The following is a 26,625-nucleotide window of genomic DNA, read 5'->3' as shown; positions in this document are numbered from 1 at the left end:
CATTAAATAATTGTTTCGTAATTGTGTGTGTATAAAGAAAGCTCTCGTGGTTAAACCAACACTACTTTAGTCACTGCAGTCACTTGCTCGGCCTATAGCCGTGTTTTGGGTAAATGTCCTTGTGGAGTTTTCACCTGCAAAGATAGGAATGTAAACATGGAGACCTTGGATACAGTACAATACTCAGTTGTCTATCAAACCAAATTAGATAGGTTATACCATAATTAGCCAAAAATGTAATCACCTAGCGTGACACTAACAATTCTGATGTAGACAATTCAGATGGGGGAATTAAGCATTTAATAATAATAATATTACTGGACAGTGAGAGTCACTGCATGTTTGGTGCACCTCACCCTCCTGTGGACCCCTCTCTGTCTCTCTCCTCCGTCCAGTCAGTCTCCCACTCTCTCACTGCCTCTCGCCCCTGGAACTGCAACTGCAGTCCATTCTCTGGTTGTTGTTCAGGACATTCCCTGCCCAGTGCAAGTTGTCCCAACACAGAATCAGTCTTGTTGATGTTCCTGGTGTTTTAGCCACATCTGCTGGCTCTGCCTCTGCCCCGTCTTCCTCGTCCGCCCTTTCCATTTGTCCATAGGCCTTCAGCTGGGCCATACAGAGGTTGTCCTTGTCACAGAGTTCACATTAGTTCTGTCATAAAAGGATCTCTTCTTTAGGCCAGTCATGTTGAACTGGACCCCATTTAAAATGGAATAAGGTAGTTGGAAAATACTCATCTGGCAGATGCAGGGCTGGATTCAGGTGTAGATGTGGAAACAGCTTTAGTTCGTTGAGCTGGTTTTGGTCTGCAACCGGAGGTGTGAGAGAGGAGATTCTGCTTGGCCAGAGACGAGAGTCCAGGTCTGGGATAATGTGTCCTGTGAGGAGCTTAGCACACTTTGGTTAAAGTTATTTTACCTTTAAGCTAATCACTGTCTCTGTTCACTTTGCAACAAAGGCCTAACAAAAAAAAGCTTTTATTTCTCTAAAATTTAAATAATTGCTAACTTAGTTTTTCTATCTTAATGAGCCTAAAGCTCACATTTCCTGGAAAGACCATATTCCTCCCATAAATTTACCAATGCACATGTATAGTGAGTCCCCACTCTTATCACACATTCTTTGCACAACATTCAAATTCAACTTCCAACTCCTTTTGTTTAAACGGACTGTTCCCTTTTTACAATAATATTGAATTTTAGAGAATGCAGTGGAGGACAGATCCAACAGACGACACAGAGACCTTAAATAAACCACACACAATTAGTACTTGAAAATATTATAAGTATTATATATAACTATTTTAGAACGTTCTTTATTTTAGATCTATTTTTGCCAAAACATTTTTATGGATCCTGCGCACTGTCCCTGACAGTAAAGATATCTTTCGTGGTCCCGGACCACCATAAAATAGTTTAAACTTAGTTAAATCTATCCTATTTCTCGAGCTTAGGCCCCTGGCCAGTATCTGTCCCTGACAGTGGTGCCCCTGGCACAAGATATCTTTCGTGGTCCCGGACCACCTAGTGCCCGGCACTAGATAGAATAGATTTAACCCGGTTAAATCTATCCTATTCCTCGAGTTTGGTCCCTGACCCTAGTGCCCCTGGCGCTAGATAAAATAGTTTAACTTAGTTAAATCTATCCTATTTCTCGAGCTTGGCCCCTGGCCAGTATCTGTCCCTGACAGTGAAGATATCTTTTGTGGTCCCGGACCACAATAAAATAGTTTAACCCGGTTAAATCTATTTTATTCCTCGAAAAGCTCGTCAGCTAATGCGAGTTTGACCCCTGGTCTTTGGCCCCTGGCCTTTAGTTCAGCTATCAAGCCATTGTCCTAAACCAACTTGTAACTAAAGCTAGTCGTCCAACATACCCTAAGCTTACTTTTATAGTTTATAGTTTATTGACCCCTGGCCTTTAAAACTTTAATTAAACATTGTGTTCTCACCTTTTTAGTCTCTTTGAGTTCTTGGATGCCGTATCGGGAGATCCCCTGAAGCACATCTGATTTAGGCGCCAACCTGCATCTCCTGAGGTCAGTTACGGTCCTCCGTGGGGAGAGGTTTAGGCTCCGGGACCCAGTCTCCGGCTGTGCACAGTTAACCTGTCAGAGGGTGCTTCAGGGAATCCTCGAGTTAGACATCCCGGACACGAGCCCCCAAATTGTCATGGAATTGAAATACCAACCTTTAAAAGATGAGAATATAGTCAATTAATACGAGGTGACACAATGTTTAAATACAAAAATAGAACAGATCTTTAATGTTTGCAAACATGAGTCAAGACAACAATCAAGCAATGGGATTGTGTGAAATGACCACCGAGAGGCAGTCAGACAGAGAAGTTATAGCAAAATCTAATTACGCACGAACATTCCAGCCTACGTACAAGATTCTCCTCTGCCAGATATGTTGTTAGTTATCTTGCAGACACAGTTCTCCGGAGCCATCTCAGTCAAAACATACATTTCCGTACGGAGTTTGAGTATCTCAGAACATAATCAGTACATAACAACCTTCACCATACGGTCAGAACCTTCACCATAAGGTCAGGTCAGAACTTTCGTTGATTAACTTACGAATATTTAGATTCAAGATGGCATTAGTCTATATAAACACTTAATTATTATGACTGTAATAATCAATTCCACCACACCACACACACACACACACACACACACACACACACACACACACACACACACACACACACACACACATACACACACACACTTGTGTAGTATCAAACTATGCTTCTGTCCTCCAGACACCTACCCAGACATGATATGAAACACAGTAAGACCCTCACCACTTCCATCCTGCTATGCTTCTGATGCTAGGGGGAATCAATGTGCCTGGACTTGTTGGTAGGGGTGTATGTATCCATGCGTGTGTGTGTGTGTCTGTGTGTGCGTGCGTGCGTGTGTGTGTGTGTGTCTGTGTGTGTGTGTTCATGCGTGTCAGTGTGGCCACTCACACTCAACAGGAATGTATAAGATTTCTCTTTATGTATTTAGGCTACTGTATGCCTGTATGCTTATAACTGTGTGTGTGTGTGTGTGTGTGTGTGTGTGTGTGTGTGTGTGTGTGTGTGTGTGTGTGTGTGTGACATCACCCCCCTCTCATCTGCAGACCTTTTGACACTGTGCGTCTCTTTTTACACCTGGCTTCCCATGATGAAGGTTTGAAGAGAGGGCAGGTGTGCTCGCTCTTTGCCCTCATGACTTGAGAACAGTTTCATTGCCTGTTTCAAGTTCTGCCGTGGAGCGGGAGGGTGGCCCTTGACTCGTGACATCCATTTTTTTTTTACCCTCTCATGTCAAGGTTACGGTTATATGAGGGAAAGCCCCAAATGAAGTGTTGCGGGCCCGTAAAACAGGCCTTTAATTTTGCTGGTATATGCCTAGGAGCTATAGCGCTACGGTTAGCCTCTCGTCTTTTTCTGGACTGCAGTCGTAAGAATGATCCCACAGGGGATACAGGGTTTATTTGGGTTTGATCAGATCAGAGAGACATTTTATGAGTAACAGTTCGGAGGCTGGGACATGTTGGGAAATCAAACAGGCAGGTGGGATTCATTGCCTTTGTGTTGTTCTGTCTTTGTTGGCGCAGCAATGAGGTTTTGACTATTGGAAGGAAATGGGAGGAGGGGGGGGGGAGAGAGAGAAGACCCCTTTAGCTATGCACCGGTTTTCACAGGATAAGTGCCTCATATTTCTGACGTATAATCTATCCATTCAAAGGCAGAATAAAAGATATGGGCGTCTATGGCTGGAAGCATATAGATCAAAAAACAGACATTAACCGTGTCATAAGTCATTCCAACCAGGTGAGGCTTTGGTGGTTTGCATTGAGAGAGGGAGATGGCCAAGAGGTTTTTAGTTTGATTCCATCATTGGTTTTGTTAATATATACGGTATATGCACTTTTCCAGCAAAAGCCCTTTAATGGTGTTACATTCTGTAATTACCCATCTATAGTAGTATTCCCTGTTAGTCCAACATTCTCATGCATTCCTTATATATTTTTTCAAAGCACACACAAGGAATTCTTTGGAAACAATGAATCTATATGTTATCCAGTGTTATTGTTTGTCATTTCATCTCATCGATATTAGCCTCACTGCTTATTGTGCACTTTATTAACTGAAGCAGACACTGAACATTTCATATTAATTCTAAAGCATTGAACTGGAGAACAGGGTAAAGGCTGGCTTATGTTGTGAAGCAATCGCAGGAACACACAGCGTGTGCGCTAACCGCTTTTTTTGGTTAATCAAAGAGGCATTTACACAACAAGACAACGGTAATATCTGAGGAGAAGGACCAGCCACGACGAGTTGTTAGATGAACAGCTGCAGGCGATTGGCTGCAAAACCTTCAACTTCTCAGGAAGATAACCACCTCTGTTTGCTGTGCCCTGCTTTTGTCTGGAAAACTATCCCTGTGTTCCAAATCACACACTTTGTATTTTGACTATACTACATACTAAAGCATGCTGGGTTCCATACTGCAAAATGCTTTAGGATGTAGTAATGCATCCTGGTATTTTTGGCATACTGCATTTGACATGAAGGTACTGGGACATCCTAAATCTTTACCATACTAAAAAGTATGGTAATATGGGGATTGGAACGCAGTGTCTGTGTGCCGTGTGAAGCATGAAATCAGATCACGATGGCACATGGCATTATGGAAACAGGACATTTGTTGACTGTCTTCTTCATGAAAACAACATGAGCTTGTTGGGCGGCACTGTAACAAGACATAAAGCAGTTGCTCAGACTTTGTTTTTTAAATGTTTTATTATTTCTGACTAAGTTTGTTTCCCAGAACTCTGAGATGTGAGTCATTAAAACACATCTGTTTTTACCATGGTGACCGCCGATGTAGCTTAATCTAATTGAAGTTAAATTTTTCGGGATAATAAATAAATACTTAATATAATATTTAAAAATGCAGCAGCTGAAAATGTATTACAATTATTATCCCACCAGGCAGTTGGGAAATATCACTGTTTGTTGGATACTTACATCAAATCTATCAGCTTACCAGATAGTAGGAATTGAATAACCCTAAAAGGGCCAATGAAACAACATATATCATGGGTACACTGTAAGATAAAGTTTACAGTGTCAGCTGTGTGATGAAATAAATAGATAAGAAAGAATCAATCTGTAGCAGCAAGTGTGAACGTCAACTTAAACCGTAAGGGCATCGCAAACCCCAACACTATTGTTTTATTCTTTTATATTTCTTGTTCCCTACATTGGATTTTGTAGCACCAGTGAAATAGAGGAATAGATATGTCAGTTCAATTCATCATGTGTGAACCCACCTGTCTTGTTTTCTGTTGTGCCGTCTGATCATTATGCCCATCGTGACCAGCGCTGAAATGGAACCAACAGCTCCAAGTATAAACCCCACGTTATCATCTGTGAAAAGCCATGCAAACATAGAATTATTCATATCTGCCATTGATTTTTAGTAAAACAATCTCAGCATTCTCCATAGCTCTTAATATCTGGACTATAAAGGGAGCCGAAAAGGAAACATGAACATTTTCAATTGTTTTTTTTAGCAAGGCTTCCAAAAAAGCTGCTCAGTAGCCAACAGTAGATAACTGTGGTCCAATTTTCCAGGTAAGGAAGGGTGTGACGGTTTGAGCGTGTAGCTAGGTGCGGCTGCAATTAATCATTCGTGTTTAGTCTGTTTTATCCGAGTAAATATAGGATTAAAGTACCAAGAAAACTTGCTAGACTGACTGAGGTTTTTTTTGTGTGTGAACACTGTGGCCGATATGTAGGTCTAAAGAAAACAAGAGCTGTGAAACACTTGAGTTCACTTCAGTGTATGTAAACATGACAATGTGCAGCTTGGTGCAGCTAGGTGATGTGTCAAATAATGTCATTTGTAGTCGGTTGCATTGTCACCATGACCTTTTTGCCATTAAACAGATAGAATCTAGCATCTTATATTTTAACGGAGGATACCTTTAATTGTACTTTTGGAAGCATAACCATCTGTCGTCTTCCCTAGCCTGTGGTCGTATAAACTGGCTAAGAGGACTGACATTTGTAACACCACTGGAGCTGAATCTATACAGAGTTACTGTACAATTTCAACAGTTCTTATAATTACAGAGTGCAGTAAACACAACTAAAAGATGCATTGGCTTCAAACACAATGCTGCTGGATGAAGTGGTGTGGCCTCAATTTGCTGGGTTTTCCCAACACTTGCCTTCACATTATTTGCGCTAGCTTCGGTAATATTGTGATAAGATTGAATTTGAACATTTAAAACTTCCCTCTGGGGGTCTTTGCAAGTTGACTGAACCACTTTCCGATCTCCATCACTCTTCTTACAGTATACTGAGCCCCGGAGTTATTTTTCCTTTAAGGCAGGCACGGATACACACGTTAGGAGGAAGAAAATGATCAAAGAACCGTCATCCTCTAACGCATGAACGCACGCAGACATATGTCAAGTACGGTAGATGTTTGTCAGGTAGTCGCTGCAGGTGCTGGTCCTTTAAAAATGTCATCAGCCAATTGGAACGTCAAAACTCATATCAATAACGCACATGTTTCGCACACAGAGGCACACTGAAATACACGGCCAGCCACGTGTACAAAATATTCCCTGAAGTTTTCTGAACCAATCAGTTTGGCTATACACATGGCTAAGCCCTGGATGCAGGAGCTCTGGCATCAGACATCAATGTGACAAGGTGCCCAGAGTATTATTTTAACCAGGAGAATTTGGAAGACTGGCAGCCAATCAGTGTTAACATTCACCTTTTTTTTACTTTTTTGTTTTGTTGGCATTGGCAAAAGCCCCCAAAGCGATCACATTACACACCCAACCCCTTACATTGATCAAATAGTTAAGCTCCAGGGAGCAGGAACAATCAGTTTGCACCATTACATTTCTAGTCTGAGGGGATCAACACACGTGCAGGACAAGTTGAAGGTGAAAGAAATCATAAAAACAAGAGTTATTTTATACCTTTGAAGAATGGCAAGTCACTATCACATTTGTTATCGGGTGGAAATAGATGAATAGATAAATACACAGACAGACAGACAGACAGACAGACAGACAGACAGATAGACAGATAGACAGATAGACAGATAGACAGATAGACAGATAGACAGATAGATAGATAGATAGATAGATAGATAGATAGATAGATAGATAGATAGATAGATAGATAGATAGATAGATAGATAGATAGATAGATAGATAGACAGACAGATAGACGGATAGAGTAGTTACGTATATGTAATTCCTGCAATTTGACATTTGCAAAGACATCTACAATAAAATCCAGTTTACCAACATTCAGTCCCTTAACCAGTGTTAATCTCGCAAAGAAACTGCAGGCAGACGATACCAATCAGAAATCCAACACTGTTTTGATAACCGTTCCAATACAGCCCAGAGCTACACTCTTATCACAGCAAGCCTTTCTTGAGATAGAGATGAGGTTTTTGTTGACATATCTGATATCATCTTAAAATAATACTCTTAGGTTTTTTTTTTTCTCTCCCCGGTAACAGTATGTCTGTGTACCAAGCTACTGTTGTCATCTGATATGTGTCTCACCCCGTCCGACTTCATGTGATGGGTGGAACTATCCTTGGTATTTGAACCATGTGTCAGACAGAAACACTTCAGACATCATCAAATGTTCCAAGTACAAACTTTGAACCCAGTTGCATAAACACACTCAAACAGCACAAGTAGCAGTCGACAACAAAAAAACATTTCTCGCCTCGAAACCTGCCGTTTGATTTAAAGTGACAACGTTGAACTTTAAGTTTTTGTTGATTCTGGCGACCCCTTTGGACACAAGCAGTAGTGTTTTCCTTAAACAACACTAGCCTAGAGACTGTTTCATAAACATTTATAAGTTCCTCACAGGAGGTATAATCCATCGTCAGAGATTCATACCTGGAGATTTTTGGAGGAATTTAAACAGAACATATAAAGTCTGCCGCAAACATCTCTGTGTTATAAAGGTGTCCAAAGGAATTAGACTCAGCTTCAACAGCTAACCTTTCTTATGGTGCCCTGGGCAATGTGTGTATGTGTGTGTGCTTGTGTTTGTATCTCTGTATGAAAAAGTGTGTATGTTTTTATCAAACTGTATTTTTATCAATTCATCGATGTCTGCTCTGTCAGACATCAATGCTGTGTATCAGAGGTTCCCTTAATCTGACATCTATATATAAAAGTGTATATTTGAACAAAAGACACTAGTTTAAAGCATGCTGGAATTATCCATGTTCAGCTTTGGACTTGTGTCTTTTTCGGGGGGCTTATTATGGGCATTTCAACCATTTTACTTTAGTTCTATCATTTCATTTTGTCTCCTCTGCTTGCTTGCTGACTAGTTTTCCACACATGTGGTTTTTAGGTGTTAAAGCTCAGACTCTCAGAGGACAATGTGTCTTGGCCTGTCTGTCATAGCAGCCAATTCATAAATTCTGGTTCTATGAGTATTCTCACACCAACGTGTAATCCCACTCCTGTGTTTATTTGGCTTGATCACCTGTCCGATGATGATTAGAAACTGTTCAGAAGCGGTGCATCTGCAAACCAGATGTTCCTCAACAGAGTTTTTTTTTTTCTTTTACTTTACAAGTGATAATCCTAATAGACAATCCCTAATAAAAATGAATATAAAATGTACTCATAAAAATAGAGTGGAGAAAAGAGCCCCGCAAGGCAGCGAGTGGTCACAGCACAGACAGAACACAACTCAGCTGCATCCACTTAGAAAGGGGATGTTGCTACATGCCGTATTCTTCTCTTCAACTATGCTGGAAAAGATAAATATGTTACAAGTGTTATTGTCCTTCACTCACTCTTTGATTTAACAGCATCATAAACTGTTTGAGACGTAGTTTCACACGCAGCTAAACAACTCAATGATCCTCTCTATTAGAACAGCAAAGCAAAGAATGCCACAAAACAACAGATCAAACCCCAGATCATTAAACACACACAGTTGAAGCCGTTTATGGCAGCAAATCTTCCAAGTAACACACATGTCATTCAAAATGTAGACCTTACAGCTGCACAGAAACTGTCCTTATCAGACATGTCACTGATCCATGCATCAACACAAAACCTTAAAGAAAGCATTCCATTCATGGGCCTCTGAGGGCTGGAGCAGCAGTTGACATTTGACTGTCGATCAAACCGTGTTATCCGACTGGGAAAGTGGGTGGGGACATCTAGGCACGTTATTTTTTTAAAGGTAAATTTGACTTTAGATGGACTGGCACTTTCATTTGAAGACAACAATCAAAAAGCCCCAAAAACCTAAGCAAACCGAGGCAAGTTGCAATGAGAGAAAGTATAGAGTGGAGTCAGCGATTCTGGAGAACACTTGTTGTGAAAAACACTTTTTCAAAACCAGTGAATCATGATCTGCTACCTGTCCGTGCTGTGTGAGCGCTGGAAAAAAAATCCTGTGTTATTACACAGCTTAGGCTCTTTGAACCGGTATGTAATAAACGAAGGGTATGTAAACATACAGTTACAGTAAATGCCCATTTACAGAGTCTAGGCTGTGTATTAACAATGGATATTGTAAAGCACAGCAGAGAGGTGACATAAATGATCTCTCTCTCTCTCTCTCTCTCTCTCTCTCTCTCTCTCTCTCTCTCTCTCTCTCTCTCTCTCTCTCTCTCTCTCTCTCTCTCTCTCTCTCTCTCTCTCTCTCTCTCTCTCTCTCTCTCTCTCTCTCTCTCTCTCTCTCTCTCTCTCTCTCTCTCGGGAATCTGGAAAGAGATCCGCAGGCAGAAAATTGAGTGAGGTTGTCTTGCAACCCACGTCACCTTTTCCTATGAAAATCTCTCTCTCTCTCTCTCTCTCTCTCTCTCTCTCCGTCAGCTGTCCCCTTCCGTTTAATCACTTTCTTCTCCTCTGCGCAAAGGAACCCTATTAATGTTATGATGCCGTGGCGGGTGTGGCGATGCTGTTATTGGTATGCATCCGATACTCGACCAGGGCTATTGTTTTTCAGGAGACTGTGACAAGGTGCAGCCAAGTTAGTCAACTCTATATTTATACCTCTCAAGTCTCACATTACAAACACTTTGAGGACTTTCTTTCAAAACGCCTTCACCTGTCCATCAATCCAAAGATTTTGAACATTAATCATCACAACACACCACACCTCTGTCTCAAGTGTTAAAGGTGCAGTGTGTAATATGACATCATCAAGAAAGTTCTACAAAGTTCTAGAATGCAACACTCCCTGGGTAACCCCAACCCTTTCGAACAATAACAGAAGCTACAGTGGCCTTCAAGGACAAGAACAATTCAAAATTTTAAACAATGCACCTGATGACATTCCAACTATGACACTTTCAAGATGGCGGCACTAGGCATGGACATATATGAGACCCTTTCTAAGGGGAAAAAGATGATTCAAAACGTTTTTTTCAGCTATTATGCACTAAATTAAATGTACTTATGGATATTATAATTACTTTCTACAAAATCTGCTAGGAAATAAAACCCCAAATTCTACACACTGCAGGTTTAAGCAGTTAAGGAAACACATTGACAGGCACAACAGTAGGTTGAAATATTCTGGAGAATGCTTGTTGTCAAAGCAATTTTTCGTCAATATCAGTGAATATCTCCTCACAATCCGCTACCTGTCTGTAAAAAAAACAATACAGTGTTTATACACAGCCTAGGCTTTGTAAACAGCATTGTGGATATTCACTGAGGGCCCCCTTTGATAACATACCAGTTTACAGAGCCCAGACTGTTTATTGAGAGTGGAATTTTTTTTTCATCATATTCACGGATTTTGACAAAAAGTGATTTTGACAACAAGCGTTCTCCAGAATTGCAGACTCTACCTTTAAATAGGTGGGTCTTTTCTTTTAAGTGATCCGAGATAACTTTTGAAGGAATAGACTTGGTGTCACCTCTGCTGACAGGCACCATCTCAAAAGTGGCTCTTTGAAATGACTAAGAGGATATATGTCTTATCTTATCTACTGTGCGCAATTCTCCTGCCATTTAGCCTACGCATCCAGTGATTCATATACAGTAAGGGCAGGAGGAGAGGCCAGTCCTCTGCTTGCTCTGTATTTAGCGTTGTTTACAGGGCCAGGGGTGACATTTGAACGGCGTAGGTAACAGCTCATGCAACACCTGCCGTTGAGCACCCCGGGTCATGTTGACGGTTGTTAGCTCCTATTAGTGTAATGAGAGCGTGAGAGCAAGTGTTATTACATTACATTATATTACATTTCATTTAAGTGACGCGTTTATCCGAAGCCACTTCCAATAAGAGCATTCAGCCATGATTGTACGAACCCAGACTGGCAAGAAGCATGTAAGCGCATTGGTTTGAAATACTCCAATAAACTAAGTTTTTTAGTTCATCACAGTAAAAAAAAATAGTAAGAGAACATTTAAAAGCGTAAGAGTCTTTGCTGGCACATCACAGGATAGACACTGTCTAAACTCTCAGTCTCATTAGCAGCTGCAGTAGTTCCATAGAAATGAGATCATCACGTGTGGCTTTTTGTTCTAGATAAGAGGAGAACAGCAGTGTATAAATCAAAAGGAAGCTTAATGAGAAACATTTCTAAACAGCTCTGCACTGGATAACCCAGTTATGAAACAAAATATCTTTGCCTAAACCAAGGAGTCGGGATCGATTGTGTCCAGCTGTGATCCAGCGGGTTGTTACATGGGCCTCCCAAATCTGACATATGAACTTAATTCATTCCCGATTATAAGTCTCTGTTTGCTGCTCTAACAAGGAAAGTATGGAGGACCGGGGTGAAGCCACTAAAGGTGGAGTCAGTGACTCTGGAGAATGTTTGTTGTCAAAATCACTTCGTCAGAATCAGTGAATATCTCGCCATGATCCGCTACCTGTCCGTACTGTGTGTGTGTGTGCTCTGAAAAAAATCCAGTGTTAGTACACAGCCTAGGCTCTGTAAAGGGGTATGTTGGTAGCTACAGTGAGCCCCTATGTTTACATACACTTTTTTCAGTTTACAGAGCCTAGGCTGTGTATTAACACTAGCTTTTTTTTCAGCGCACGCACACACACAGTAAGGACAGGTAGTGGATTGTGAGGAGATATTTCACCGATTTTGACAAAAAAGTGATTTGACAACTAGCAATTTCCAGAATCGCTGACTCCACCTTTAAGGGTATGAAAGTGGAAGTGGTTTATATGTCAAGTGGCTTCGTTTCTCTCACTTCAATAAGCGGATATGTTGGGGACGGAAAAAAATTTTAAATCTTGAGAAGGATTGAGTAAACTTTTCTGTCATTCTTTCCCAACCAATTGATAATATATCTAATTCCATCTTATCTTGCTGTCACTGCAACGTGGATGTATAATCATCATGTTGTTACTTGTTACCAGTTATTTTTCAAGGTTTTCCAAAAAAAAATTGCCTGCTTGGCTGCTTCACACTACAACCTAGCACAATTGGGCATTAACCTGATCTGTCACGAACACAAGGCTTCAGGAATTTGGTGGGAAATACTGCCACCCAATGGCTACAGACAACAACTACAACAATACTCTGAGAGCTCACTGTTAAATGAAACCATAAAAGGGACCCAGGTGTTTTCAATTTTCACACAGAAAGTCAAGCTGATCCAGGATCAGAAGGTTATAGCTTTGCAGCTAATGGTGTCAAAGAACAACTGAGAGCCGAAGTCTATTGAATCTTTCATTTCAAAGAGAGTGGATGGGAGAAGGTGGATCCTCAAAGTCATCCTGTATATAACACATGTGAGGAGTTAAGTGTGTAATAAGCAAGTAAGTAAATGTATTCAAGCAGTACCGCTGAAGTGCAATCATGGCAACAGTTTCTCAGGAAAATAAAAGAATAACAAAAACTTGCACACTGATGGGAATGATACGGACAAAGACTGCCGAAGGAAAGTGGCTTTAAATGCTTTTATTAAAATTATATTATTATTATTATTATTACATTATTACTCCTAACCTTCATACAGCTTATGGCTGAGTATAAGTACCTCAGATAAATCGTTATTATCTTCTACTATTTTTATGTGAATGTCATGTTGGAAAGTTTTCTTGCCAAAAAGCAATGTTTTGAAAGGGGACATATTATGAAAAACAAAACATTGCAGGTGTTTGGGCACCCTTTTAGGTTATTGGGGTCTCTACCAGCACACACAAGCTTCAAAAAAACAAATGTGTCAGTTTCTTCAGGGATGCTTTTTTAGAAAAAAGGGGGATTTGAAGGTTTCTTCCAAAAAACACAGACTGGTGACGAAACCGGTCGGTTTTCATTATCATAAATACTCCCACTGGAAAGCTTACCAGAAACTCGGTGGTTGATTGGCAAATCAAGACGCCCCGTTGGTAATCACACACAGCTGAGCCTCCACTCGCTCATGCAACAACAGAGGAGAAGCAAGCTGCAGTGTTAGCTCATCCTCAAGCTACCATCACACCCCAGCCTCGAAGCAGACCGGGGCTGAATGGATTTACTTACATTTTTTGTTTGGCTATGCCCAGCAAAGGTTGGCAATCTAGTGTGATCTGCTGTTATACTGGAGTGTGGAGGAGATTGTGCCTGGAAGACAGAGAGACACCATCTCTCCTCTGGAAATGTAAGTAGTCCTATTTAAAAACAAATCTGTCCGTTTATGAGTTCAATGTGTGTAATGTGCTTTAATTTATCCCTCCTATAATAACCAACGCCGACTGAAACGAGAGAATGTCTCTGGGTTAAGTAGTTAGCGTTAGCGTCCGTTAGCTTTAGCGTCCGTTAGCTTGTATGCTAACGGTTAGATCTGTGAGTCTGTCCGTGACAGCCTTTCTTTATATGTCCATGGTGACAGCCCGTGTGAAAAACAGACGGTGAAACTGTACGGTGTGTTGGAAACTGAAGAGTATTTGTTTGTTGTTGACAGTGTGTAGTTATGCAAGCAGTCGTGGTACATGCAGCAGTAGGCCTATTACATCTCTAGTGTAATGTACACTATAACAGACAGGAATACTGTAATTTGCCTCTGCTGCTGTTTGTTTCCTGTCCATTATATTTCAAAAAGCACACAGTATCACTCAGAACTCGTTGCTTCTTGAGCAAGGGTTATACTGAATCTATTAGTAGCCTATCTTATTTAATAATGGAAGAAAAAATATATTTATTAGTTTGTAGCTTTGCCATAACTACAGATGTATGATGTATGCTAATGATGTAACATTGATTGTGCCATGTTTTACAGATGAGTGACCTGACGGAGCGTTGACCCACAAGGACCGTCACACTATCTGTTCCATCAGAGGACTGTTCACTGGGTGGAACAGGTGGTCTTCTTCAGGGCCCACCAGCAACAACTGGACAGTTACATACAATATGGCTTTGCTTCTGTTTGAATTATGTACACTTTATATTTCCATTTCACTGGCTATGAATAAACTGCTTTATTTTTAAGTATGGTTTTGGTCATTTTAAAATGTAATGATACTGTTTCAAAGAAAAAATCTTCAGAGAGATAAAGGGTTGCAGTGTTTCCCCCAGAAAATGTCTTAGTCAAGGTGGTCACTGGCCCGTGTCAGGGGAGGCGCGGCGCAACGCAACTGACCTTACAGTTGTGCAATTTTGTTTGCTATGTGCAGGTACAAATTATGTGTAAACGTGCAGACAGTACAAAGCACAATTAAAGAAAACTTCTACTGTTTTGGTGCAATACTATACAGACACACTAAATACAAATAATGGACCATACATTCAGAGCCGGCCCAAGCCTTCAGTCCAATGTTAGCGCTGCTGAAACTATAGATCTTTGCTAAATATTATTCACACACCCAGTGTTTTCCGCTAGTGCCTCCACTGTGCAGCTGTGTGAATATGTTAGACAGCCGAGATTCCGACCTTCCTAGGGGGGTCCGGGGGTATGCCCCCCCGGGAGATTTTTTTTAACCTTTTTAAAGTGAAATGCATGAATCTGGTGCACTTTGAGAGAAAAATTAAGAGGCTGAATCTGAGAAATTTTGTGTGAACAAATAATTTGGATACACTGGTCAGATGAATTAGAAGCTATTGAAGGACACATGGATTTTCCATACAAATATTAATATAAAATCAAATATTATGGAGGGTCCTCTGGGTTGGGCTTGAAGCTCTTTTTCTTTTACGGGACATATTGCTCTGTAATATAATGAATGCATTTAAATTCAGTGAGGGGAACGAAGCAGAAGAACTCTGTTGTCCAGCTACTGTATCTTTTTTTCCACAGACGAGGCTGAAATAGGCTATAGACTATACACAGTGCATGGGCAACTGAGGGCAGCCCCATTTCCAATTGTTTTTAAATAAACTCAATACACACTGTGCATGGATGTGAACGTGACATGATCCGATTCGGATTACCTCCCAGATGAACTGATTACATTTTTAGGCTATTAATTATCTAGACCAAAAAATTGTATTCTTTTTTTTTGTATGTTAACTCACATTTGCATAATATGATGTTAATATCAAACACACAAACTAAAAAAAATAAAAATAAAAATGTTTTTTTTTTTTTTTTTGAGGGGGCCCCCCTGGCGGTCGGGGGCCCTAAGCGACCGCTTAGTTCGCTTATGCCTCGGGCCGGCTCTGACTCTCATGCATTCATCAAACTTTTCTCTGCGCTGTCCTAGCTGATAGAAAGGTTGTGTTGCCACAGTGATGTGGAGTCTTAAACTATTCTAGCTTTGCAGAGCACTTCTTTCTGTTCAGCTAAATATCCCCATAGAACTGCACTGCGTTTATTATCGCCACCAGTTAAATCTCGGTTTGCTTCTGCTCGTTTAACTCTCCCGCGTGCATGCCGTAGTCGCACGCGGTGCGGTACGGTCGCGCGCGCAAAGCCGCAGACACAGAGCAGCTGATAGAGAAACGCTTGGGGACACATGCTTTTTACCGCAAATCGCGGCCTTTCGCGCAGTTATGACCATGCACAACACACACATCGCGCTTGCTATTACATTAATTGTGCAGCACGAAAAAAAAAAAAAAAAAAAAAAATTAAATTAAATTTTTTTTTTTTTTTTTTTTTTTGGGGGGGTCGGTTGGTAGTCAAGGCGGGAGGCTGGCGTTGCTAAGGCGGCCGCCTTAGCTATAAAGCGCTGGGGGAAACACTAACCGTTGAATTAAAAAACGTATAAGTCAATGCATGTAGATCGGTCTGAAAACTAGTCCAACATCCTGACTATGAAAATGTGAGTTTCAAGTAATCCTTTACTACACGAAGCAAACAGTGACAGTAAGCAACACAATACATGTTTTAACAGTAAAACTTTATTATAAATGAGTGATCACAATACAAATGATACATTACCTACTAGATATTGAAAGGGTGTCAGATAATTTGCAGCTCTGACTGTAATTGTTTCTATATATTTTTTTTTTACAAAAGATAATGTCTTTCCAGTGGATCTTGACATGATACATTCCGTTCCTGCCACGTTACTGTACATTTACAGCATGGCATCACAACCAAAGCTTTTTCACTCCACTGGGTTGTAGATCATTCCCCAGTTTAACCTGTAGAGACATACATAAAATGTTGTATGTTACAAGTTTAGAGAGTTTATTCATAAATACTTAGCTCATATTCTGTTACTGACTGTGACATATTTAAACTGTATTTACCTGAGGATAATGTCAGGGAAACCAGAAATCTTGATGCAATTTTCACAGTTTTCAGCTCAGACTCCTGCCTGACCAGGTTCAGTTGTAAAGCTTTTGGTTTAGAAGTGATAAGTGTGCTGATATTTGCTGTAGAAATGAAGGTAAACATGGTAACATCGATCTCCATGCTGCTTTGGCCAAAAGTAAACAAAACTGACAGCTGGGCGTGTGCCATGCCCATATAGGTAGGTATAGAGTAAATGAGCAGGGCGGTGCATGCACGCCCATGTAGATAGGAGGGGGGTAGATGTCAAAACCAAATTTTTTAGGGAGAGGCCAAAAAAGGCCTGAAAAGGCAATGAAGAAATGGGCATTGGTAGAAAACTAATGGGCTTTTTGTACAATAGACCATTAAAACCTTTTCTAGTAGACCTCGGAAATACACATTTAAACCCGAGTTTTTGCATAATATGTCCCCTTTGAAATCTCTTCCTGTTTGTGTTTAAAAAAAATGTGGACGTTTTTATATACTTAATTCACCTTAAAGGCCTACTTCACCGGTTTGAATATGAAGGTGTATTGAATTCTGAGATCCTATGTAGTATAAATGTGCGAAAAAAATTAAAATCGGTTCATCCTAGCCTGAGAAAAGGCAGAAAGAGTGTTTTTTTTAACCCTATATTTCTCTTTCTCGTGACATCACAGAAAGAGAAATATAGGGTTAAAAAAAACGTACTTTGTAAATATTACTGTGATGTCACAGTAAAAGACATAGGATCTCAGAATTCAATACACCTTCATATTCAAACTGGTGAAGTTGGCAATTTCCCGGAAACAAAGCTAATGAATGCAAATCTATCCTGCAACTGACTCATACAACCAACTCTCACCTAGAAAATATCAGTTGATGTGCAACCAGGGTTCGCCAGGACTTCAGGGTATTGTCCATAGGGCTGGCAATATTTAAAGTAGATTTTATGGATAATGAGTTAAAAATATTTTTCTCACGCACACATTACACTTAAACTTTATTTAACCCAACACAACCATCTGTTGGTTTTGTTTCATATAATAACTAACCTGTAATACAGTAGGGTCGTTCTCCTGCCCAGGTCCCATCATCCTGACATGTACGCTCAGTTGAACCGTACAGTAAGAAGCCTTCACTGCAGCTGAAGCTCAGCGTGTTCCCCTCTTGATAATGTGTCCCACACTTCTTGCCATTCCTGGGTATGGGAAGCCAGCCACAGGACACCACTACAGAAAAAGAATGCATTAAAAAGTCAAGAAGAAGACATTAGGCTGTCAAAACTAGTGACAATGAAATGTTTTTGAAATATTTGCAGATGTGTGAAAATAGATCATATAAAAACAAACTAATGCTTAAAGGAGAAGACAGCAATTCTTGAGAACGCATGTTGTCAATATAACTCTTTGTCATATTAGTCAATATCTCATGATTCGCTACTTGTGTACTACTCTGGTATTGTGTGTGTACTGAAAAAAAAATCCAGTGTTAATACACAGCCTGGGCTCTGTAAATGGGCATGTTGCTAGCTATGGTGGGCTCCCTGTATTGACATACCCTTTGTTTACATACCAGTTTACAGAGCTAAGGCTGTGTATTGCATCATATTTTTTATTTAGCGCACATACAGACAGTACGTATAGGTAGTGGATTGAGAGAAGCTATTCACTGATCACCCACAAATTGTACATTTGCCTTTTGACATCAACACAAACAAAATAGACACAAGTATGTCACAAAAGAGTATTAAAGTCAATAAATGCATTTTAGAATAATCTTGTTTCACACGGTACCAGTAATGGTACATTACTGATCTGCTGATACGTTATGAGCCGCCCAGAGCCCTCAGGTCATCTGGGACAAGTCTACTTACAGTCCCCAGAGTTAGGACTAAACAAGAGAAGCAGCTTTTAGTTTTTAATGCACCAAATCTCTGGAACAAACTCCCAGAGAACTTGAGGTCTGCTGCAACTCTTTTAAATCAAGTCTGAAGACTTTTCTGTTTCAATTTTAACCTGTAATTTTTATTTAATTTACATTTTCTATTTCTTTTCATTAGCTTTTAAATGTTTTATTCATTCGCTTTTCTAATGTGTATTGTGTATTTTAATCTTGCCCATGTAAAGCACTTTGAATTGCCTTGTGTCTGAATTGTGCTATATAAATAAACTTGCCTTCCCTTACCTGGTTCCAGGGCTTCCATTAGGCTCCGGTGATTCTGGTAGGCCATGAGTGTGGCGTTTCCCATTGTGAGGCTGTGAGTAGCCAGGGTATCACATTCACAGAACTTTGCCCCTTCTCCAGAACAAAAGCCGGATCCAGGCTCGGTGGGAGATAGTAGGAATCCAAGAGGTACTTTGTGTCATACGTGAAAAGGGAAGACTTCTTTGAAATGTTCCCTGTGGATAGAATAAGGCAAAGTTAAGATGTGCCACCATGTTGTATTGCTGGTTAGAAGATGATTGTAAAGAAAGTCAAATTATTATCAGTACATATGGGATTCAGTATCTGAATGTTTCTACCAAATAAAAAAAAAAAAAAATTCAAAGCATGTATAAGGGCCGGGGGTATATGTATACGGGTAAACAGACAGGCTGACTAACATGAAGTAGTCATAGCAACTGGTTAGAAATGGCTAACCACGCTTATGGAAATGATCAGCCAGAGTAGCATGTTTGACCCGGCAGACTGCTTGGATCAAACACGCTATTTTTTAAAGACATGGAATTAAAAATAAGAGACTTAGGGCACGCTATAATTTGGAGATAAGAAGCTAAGTCTCAGAGATCAGTGGAGGATACACTAGGCATGCAGTCATGGTTTACTTTTGGCAAAGACTTTAATTCATACAAAAAAAAAAATATGTCTCACCACTGGCAACAATACATGTGTTAGTTCCCACAAGCTTTGACTGTGTGTTTGCTGCACTGAAGACTGAAGCTAATTATTTCAATCAAAAGGTCAAGAGCACGATTAAGTCAAGACAGTCACCGGTTTTGAGGGATATGTGCTGTAATTACAGCCGAGATATTATTATCATGTATGTATGCGGCCTGGCCCAAACTGTGTTCCAGAGATGTGGTTTCACTTGCGCTGTATGGTCCCAACCCCTGGTATCTCTCTGTGATCTATTAAAGCTGGGCTAACTCTAAACATGTGCCTCGTTTTCTTCCCATGAACTCGTAAAAAAAAAAAAAACATCTGTCAATATCACTTAAATGTGGCAGTCATTTATAAAGAGGAAACAATGGGTAATTATTAGAAAAACACAGAATCCCTAACCAGCTCTCGCCCCCTTCTAAACATGCAACATTAGTAATACAAGTTTAAAGGTCACCTTCCAGGCAAAAGGCACCTTTTTTATGTTTTTTCAACATTCATATGTGTCCCTGGTGTGACTAGACACTCCCAAAGTATGAGAAAAAAAAATCTCTTTTTCTCTACCTCCACCTTTCGGAAAACCTTTGTTCAAACAACACTTTTCCCGGTATGATGTCACAAGGGGGGAAGAAAATTTGGAGAAAATGTTTAACATGAAAACGAGCATAACATTTGACTTTATATTTGTACTGCTATAGAAAGATCAATCTGATTGATGTTTACTGTCTTACAAACAGTCTCTTTCACACTCACAGCCCGCTCCAAAGGTCAATATTTCCTCCGGCGTGGCATCTGTGGGGGAGATGAGCCCTCCATGTTGTGTCAACAGGTGGTCTGAGGGGTCAGAGTTCATCACACCGAGGAGACCTTGTGTTTGGTTGGTGAAGCCTGTTGGAAGCAGCACGGTCACCACCATGGTTCCCTGGTGCACACGGACCTCCACGCCAACACCGGAGTGCATGAGTACTGTCACATTGTTAGGAACGGAGGAAAACACAAATACTCCTAGAACAAAGAGAGAAAGAGAAAGAGAGAGAGAGAGAGAGAGAGAGAGAGAGAGATTGTGCTTCCATTTCCAGTACCCTTATTAATTGTTTTATTTCATCTGTGTGTAAAAGACAACAAAATATACCAACCCTTACAACTTTAACAATACACACTGACTGGTATAATACAACTTTAGTGAATGTCAATGCAGTAACTGCCACAACATGTTGCTGTGCAGAATCAATAAACTAAGGTTGTAAAAGAAAATAGAGAATCCCATAATTTTTTAATCATAACACAAATGAAAGTTATGAGCTTCTTATGGTCGCACGATCTTTACCAGACAAATAAACAAAACAGAATTTAGAAAAGAGTGACTTAAGTGTTACTGACTCCAGATTACAGTATTTCAAGGAGTGAAGTCCTCCTGCAGTCAAAGTTATTGATATTATTATAGTGTGTGGCTAGTCAATCATCTCACCATGGAGGTCCATCCATGTTTGCTCAGTGAATGATAGCACCTTTTGGTTCCTCTGCACCTGAAGTTGTCCCTCCATTAGACGCACCTGGATGACATCAGAGGCCTTCTCCTTCATGGCCACGGATGACAGCCACGTGGCTTTAACCAAAGTACCATTAGTGGTCAACATAAACAGCACATTGTTATATATATGTAGTTGTGTTATAATGCATATAGTATTGTGAAGTCAATCGTGGCTTTCGTTGTTGCTGCATTCCACGCAAGATCAACTAATCCAGATGTTTGACTTGACTGATCTAATGAGGGGAGTATTAGTGACATCTGGCCGTGTACAGTTATTGGCTGTTGTGTGATAGCTTGGAGGACATTCAAAACAATGAGGTTAACATCTGTTCTTCTTCACTGCCTCTGACCCCGGCGGAGAGATACAGAGCGAGAAAACTGGGGAGGGAACTGAGGAAATAAGCTGTCAGCGTTCCACGCAAACATGTTCAGCTCACACGAGGAACTGACATCACTTGTGAACGAAAAGATGAGATGGAGCTTTAAGTTCAAACGCTTCTAAAAGAGAATGGTGCAAGCAAAATAAGACAAATAAAAGATGGCAAGAAAGATACCAAGGTCAATATGTCTGGGGCGCACTCAAGCTGAAGAACAACACAAATCGAACCATAAAATTGTATGCTCAAGTAAAAAAAAAAAAAAAAAAAAGTTTTAAGCTAGAAAGTGCATGTATACAGTAGTGGCATGGGGATAATAGAGGGGGAAACAGAGGGGCTTTCTCATGTGATGTGTGGACTCACCATTCTTGAGTTTCACTTGTTCTGTTCTGGCCTCAGCTCTCTGTCTGGCGCAGACACAAGATGGAACTCTCCTTTGCCGTTGAAAGTGTAGCCCAGGCCGTCCAACGTTATGAAATGCGGGTCCCCGAAGACAACACCTGTGAGGCAGATTTTTCAAAACAACTGAACACTGGCTTAACATTGGTTTTTCTCACATCAGTCTGCAGCTTGCTGTTGCGTTCATGGTCTCTGGAGTGCGTGTAGTCAATTGTATGATCTCATAATATGTGACCACATCTTCACATCTCATCCGCACCCTGTAATTCATTTACTACTCCTTCCAACTGATCTGGCTTGACTCGCTGATCTAATGTCCGTTTGCAGTTGGGCAGAGAATGTGTGTGTGTGTGTGTGTGTGTGTGTAGTCATGCTGAGGCAGTTAAATACAGATAAACAATCTCTGACGCTATTTCATGCAGATTGTGAGTGTGCTTTTTTTCAGTCTCAGCTTTACCCCATATTCAAGTGTTCACGTATAAAAAGGTAGTGTGTGTGTTTGATGGTAAGGAGGAATACATTATATCCTTACCATGTCCAAAATTATTGTGACAGACATTATCAACAGTTAACTCCCAAAATACAAAACAAACATGGAGAAACTTTTCACACTTTCTTCCATTTAGGAGTAAAACGTTTGATTTTTTAAAATTCAGATATAAATGATATAACTGAGCAACCAATGAACATAACATCCGACATAAGATTCCAATAACCTGATGAATTAGGTCTTAATAAGCCACCATCACTACATTGCCTCAACACTGTGCTTGATTATCAGTTTTTATCCTTTTTATTTGGCATTTTTACTATTTATTGATCATGTTGTGACAGTCTATGTGTGGAACGATGTCTATCAATACACTTGATTTGACTTCAGTGAATGCTCTCACCGGCTCTTGGTGGCTGGTAGTTTTGACACCCGCTAGAAGGTCGACGGTTGAAGTAGACGTGGCAGTTGTCTGACCACAGGCAGCAGTAGAATAGGCTCAAGAGGTCATAAAGCCAGTGGGAGTACTCCGGCACCCGCAGGGGCTCCCTGTACGGAGGAGAGCCCCAGTCATGAGCCCTATCTGGGGTGCTGCCACCGCTCGAGTCCCCAGTCAGCACCAGAGCACCTGCACTGTCATAGCAACACTGCTGTCCTGATCCGTACGTAGGACTGGAAACATGAGAAGAAAAAAATATCTTGTAAAAAAAGGAATACATTATTTATTTACACTTCAACAATTCAGGGGGTACACACAAAAGGGAACCAGTTGTGTTGTAAAAAGAGTTCTGCGACTATCATATTATTATTGTCATAATAATGATTTTTTATTGTTTGTTTTTCTCTTTTTTTTGTTTTCCAAGGGTGTCCATGAGGTGGGGGTGTTTTTGATGCATATTTTCCAGAAATCTATTAATAAAGTATATGGGCCGGTTTCACAGACAGGGCCTAGATTAAGCCAGGAGTAGGCCTTAATGTGGACTAGTTAAACTGGGACGTTTAAGTCACTGTCATGGATATGGCTTAAGTTTGGTTTAGATAGTCTGAGACTATGAAGTCCTGGAGTAAAGTAAGTAAGCCTGATTGTGAACACCTGCCCATGAGCACATGCTGCTGTTCCAACGGTGATCATAAAAACCCGGAGTGGAGCAGAAACACCATTGCTTGTGAGAAAAAACAAGGGCAGAGGCTAAAAAAATCCCATCAATAAACTTTAATGAATTTAAAAAAAATCTCTTAAAAAAGAATAGTTTGAAACCATCCGGTTATTGAATCTAAAAGCCATACAGCTGGGACTGAGCAAATAAATAGTTGGGCCGCAATTTGCATCAAATTCAATTAATGAAAATGTTACTAAGAGAACAATACACCAACTTCAGGTTATCTTCATTATTATCGGTATTTCACATCTTTCTCATTTATAATTTTGACATTATATTTAATGATATCTGCACTGATAGACTCTGGGGAAAAACCCGAATCTCGCCTTATAGAAGAGCTTGCCACAACCTTTCAACAAAGGACAAAAAAGATGACGTTGCATGAAAGTTAGCCCGAGAATTCCATGGACAGAAAATGCAATATCTGAAGGCATGAAAATTAAAATTCTACAGGTGGAATTGGACATTATTTAACCTTTATTTTACCAGGCAAAATTGCTTGAGGTCAAATGACCTCTTTTCCGAGAAAGGCCTGGCAGAAAATGGCAGCAGTTAGAATGAATGAAATATAAGACAAACATAAGAAGAAAGCACAGACATGAGAAAACAGAGAAATAAATACAAATACATTCCAGAAGGCGAAGAAGAAGAACAATTTTGAGGCAATGAGAAAAGTTTTAAAAATCATTCTTAGTGATGAGTTCCTGCAATTTGAGTGTTTTTTTGAATAGTGTTCCAGGCGGTGGGAGCAGAGTACATGAAAGCCCTCTTCCCAAACTCAGTATGGGTTCTGGGGACAGAGGTGGAAAGAAAGTCCAGAGAGCGTAAACTGTATGACATGAAGTTGGAAGAGAGAGCTATGATTCAAACAAGATACAGTACTGAGACAATTGTGATTACTAATCACAGTGAAGATATACGTAGAAAATCAAAGGTGTTCATGTTGTATTTTTTGTCATTTTGTTATTCATGTGTGTCAGTATTTTAAATCACAACAACCACATTTGAAAACACAATTGTTTTAGACACTCATTGTATTGTGCTGAATACGTCTTCAATTTAAATGCATCCATCTAGTAAGCTCAGGCAAAGTTGTTATTTCCAGTGCATTTTCCATATTTAAAGCGGTCTCGAAATGTAAATTCATCAAATAAATGTTTTGGATAAGACCTATCCACAAGTACTCTTCTGGCTGGCCTCTGCAGTGGGAGTTAGTTAGATATTCCAAATAGTCCATGCTCTCTCACAAACACCACTAAACTGAAGTTAAACCTGCCTCCTTGGAGGATTAATTTAAGCTCAAATTTAGACCTAGAGTAGCTCTAGTCATCTGTCTTGCAATTGGCTTTGTTTAATCCAGAATATCTTTAATCTAGGACTATTTTAAACTGAGTCTGTGCAAGTAGTTTTCAATTAATCCAGCTCAACAGGCATTTTAGTCTCGGACTAGGCTTAAACCTTGTCTGTGAAACCGGCCCTAAATTAAAAAAAATTTAACCTTAAAACTGAAGTCACCAAAGATATTCTTTAAATGCTTTGTGATCACTGATCACTCATTTCAAATCAAACAAATCAAATCAAATGACAGGTTCAGGTGTAAACTCCAGATCTGTCAAAATGAACTCCGTCTGTTGAGACATCAAGCGGTATCCAACCCGTCTGGTACAGTAGAGGAGTGATACAGTGGCCTTGGCCTGCAGCGTTAATAAACCCTTCTCCTACAATCTCGCCTTTGAACCTGCAACAGAAAAAATCAAACTACCACTCTGTTCTTAAAACCATTTATCTTCTGTAAAAATGTATTCTATGGCTGGCAAAATAAAAATGTTAAGTCTTTCTCAAGTTAAAATGTGCAGGTTTAAATGATAATCAATCACTGATAACACATCAGAAAAAATGGTAATGGAATATGTAGGTTGAACTATTGAATAAACTGGAATTATATTGATACTGCAATATCACAGAATAGAATACATGACTTCAAAAGCAGCCAATCATCTTCTTCCTTCTATAGATAGCATGTTTCCATCTAATTTAAATACAGTACAAAGAAAAGCAGTCTTATTAATCAAGTTGCACCTGTTCACCAGTTCTACTTATTTTGTGACACTAATATGAAAGATAGACTTTACTGACATGTTTTTTCTTGATATCACAATGACTGTTTTTTAGTGTTACAGACTTTTTTTTTTATTAACATTGAAGTGTAATCTCCTGATATTACAAAAAACATTTTTTTTTTCTCCAGGATGCAGATCTTTAAGTGGGAAAAAAAAATATTGCATTGGGACAGAAATATAATTGCAAAATAAACCTATGAATATTATATACTTTTGATATTCCACATTCATCCCTGTAATGGAAATATCCCATCATGATCTGAGTGTGCAATACATTAACATGACATTCAGTGTGTGCTCAACATAGACACAGACCTGCAGAGAAGACGCCCACCGGGATGAAGCACCAACCCAAGGATTGTGAGCGCTCTTCCAGCCAGCATGGAGCTGGAGTGAGGCCTCAGCTGGACACAGGAGTGACTGTGTAGTCGGCACAGCAGTTCAGCAGAGACACACAGGTCGGATGGCAGGAGCATTCCACCAGTGTGTCTCCACATTTACCTCTGCAGGTTTGAGCTGAGGAAGAACAAACAAAAGTTACATCATCATACACATATATGATACAAATAGCCTATAATGCTCTCATTAAGGAAATTAATTAATTGCATTGGATTCAATTACATTTATGAACTTCCACATTGCATCCTTTGTTTTATAAAACAAAAAGTAACCAATACATGTATCGATTATAAAAAAAATATGAATTGATTTCCTCTATGCAAAACAGCACAAAAGCATTGGAATCTGAATTTAAAGTTGAAAGCAGCTCATAGGCTACTTATCTGTAATCGATAACATTTTTGAATGTGACTTACCAGCTGTTTTAGATGAGCAAATAAGAACACAGAGCCCACAGAGGAGTCTCTCTCAAGTGTGCCTTCATGTTTATCTGATAGAGAGCAAAATAACACTGCACGAATATGCTTGCATGAGTTACACCATGACAGGTGGTTTATTGAGTTGAGAGCAGTGTATTAAAG

The 26,625-nt window shown here is 39.9% G+C and overlaps 1 protein-coding gene across 1 annotated transcript; it reads right to left on the bottom strand.

Annotated features, from left to right (window-relative positions):
- Positions 1–411: 411 nt before the first annotated feature.
- On the bottom strand, positions 412–26,121 carry susd2 (sushi domain containing 2; the record flags this gene model as incomplete). Its single annotated transcript, XM_080035937.1, is given in 15 exon segments — positions 412–627; positions 1,952–2,107; positions 2,752–2,773; positions 5,340–5,436; positions 17,741–17,917; positions 18,873–18,992; positions 18,995–19,087; positions 20,322–20,573; positions 21,037–21,185; positions 21,836–21,878; positions 21,881–21,976; positions 22,769–23,037; positions 23,852–23,874; positions 25,128–25,263; positions 25,961–26,121. Coding segments are annotated over 15 exon segments (2,010 nt in total).
- Between the last annotated feature and the right edge of the window lie 504 nt (positions 26,122–26,625).

This window comes from Ammodytes marinus (assembly GCF_949987685.1).
Source record: "Ammodytes marinus genome assembly, chromosome: 2".
Taxonomy (NCBI): Eukaryota; Metazoa; Chordata; class Actinopteri; order Uranoscopiformes; family Ammodytidae; genus Ammodytes; species Ammodytes marinus.
This window is presented reverse-complemented; position numbering and strand designations above follow the sequence as displayed.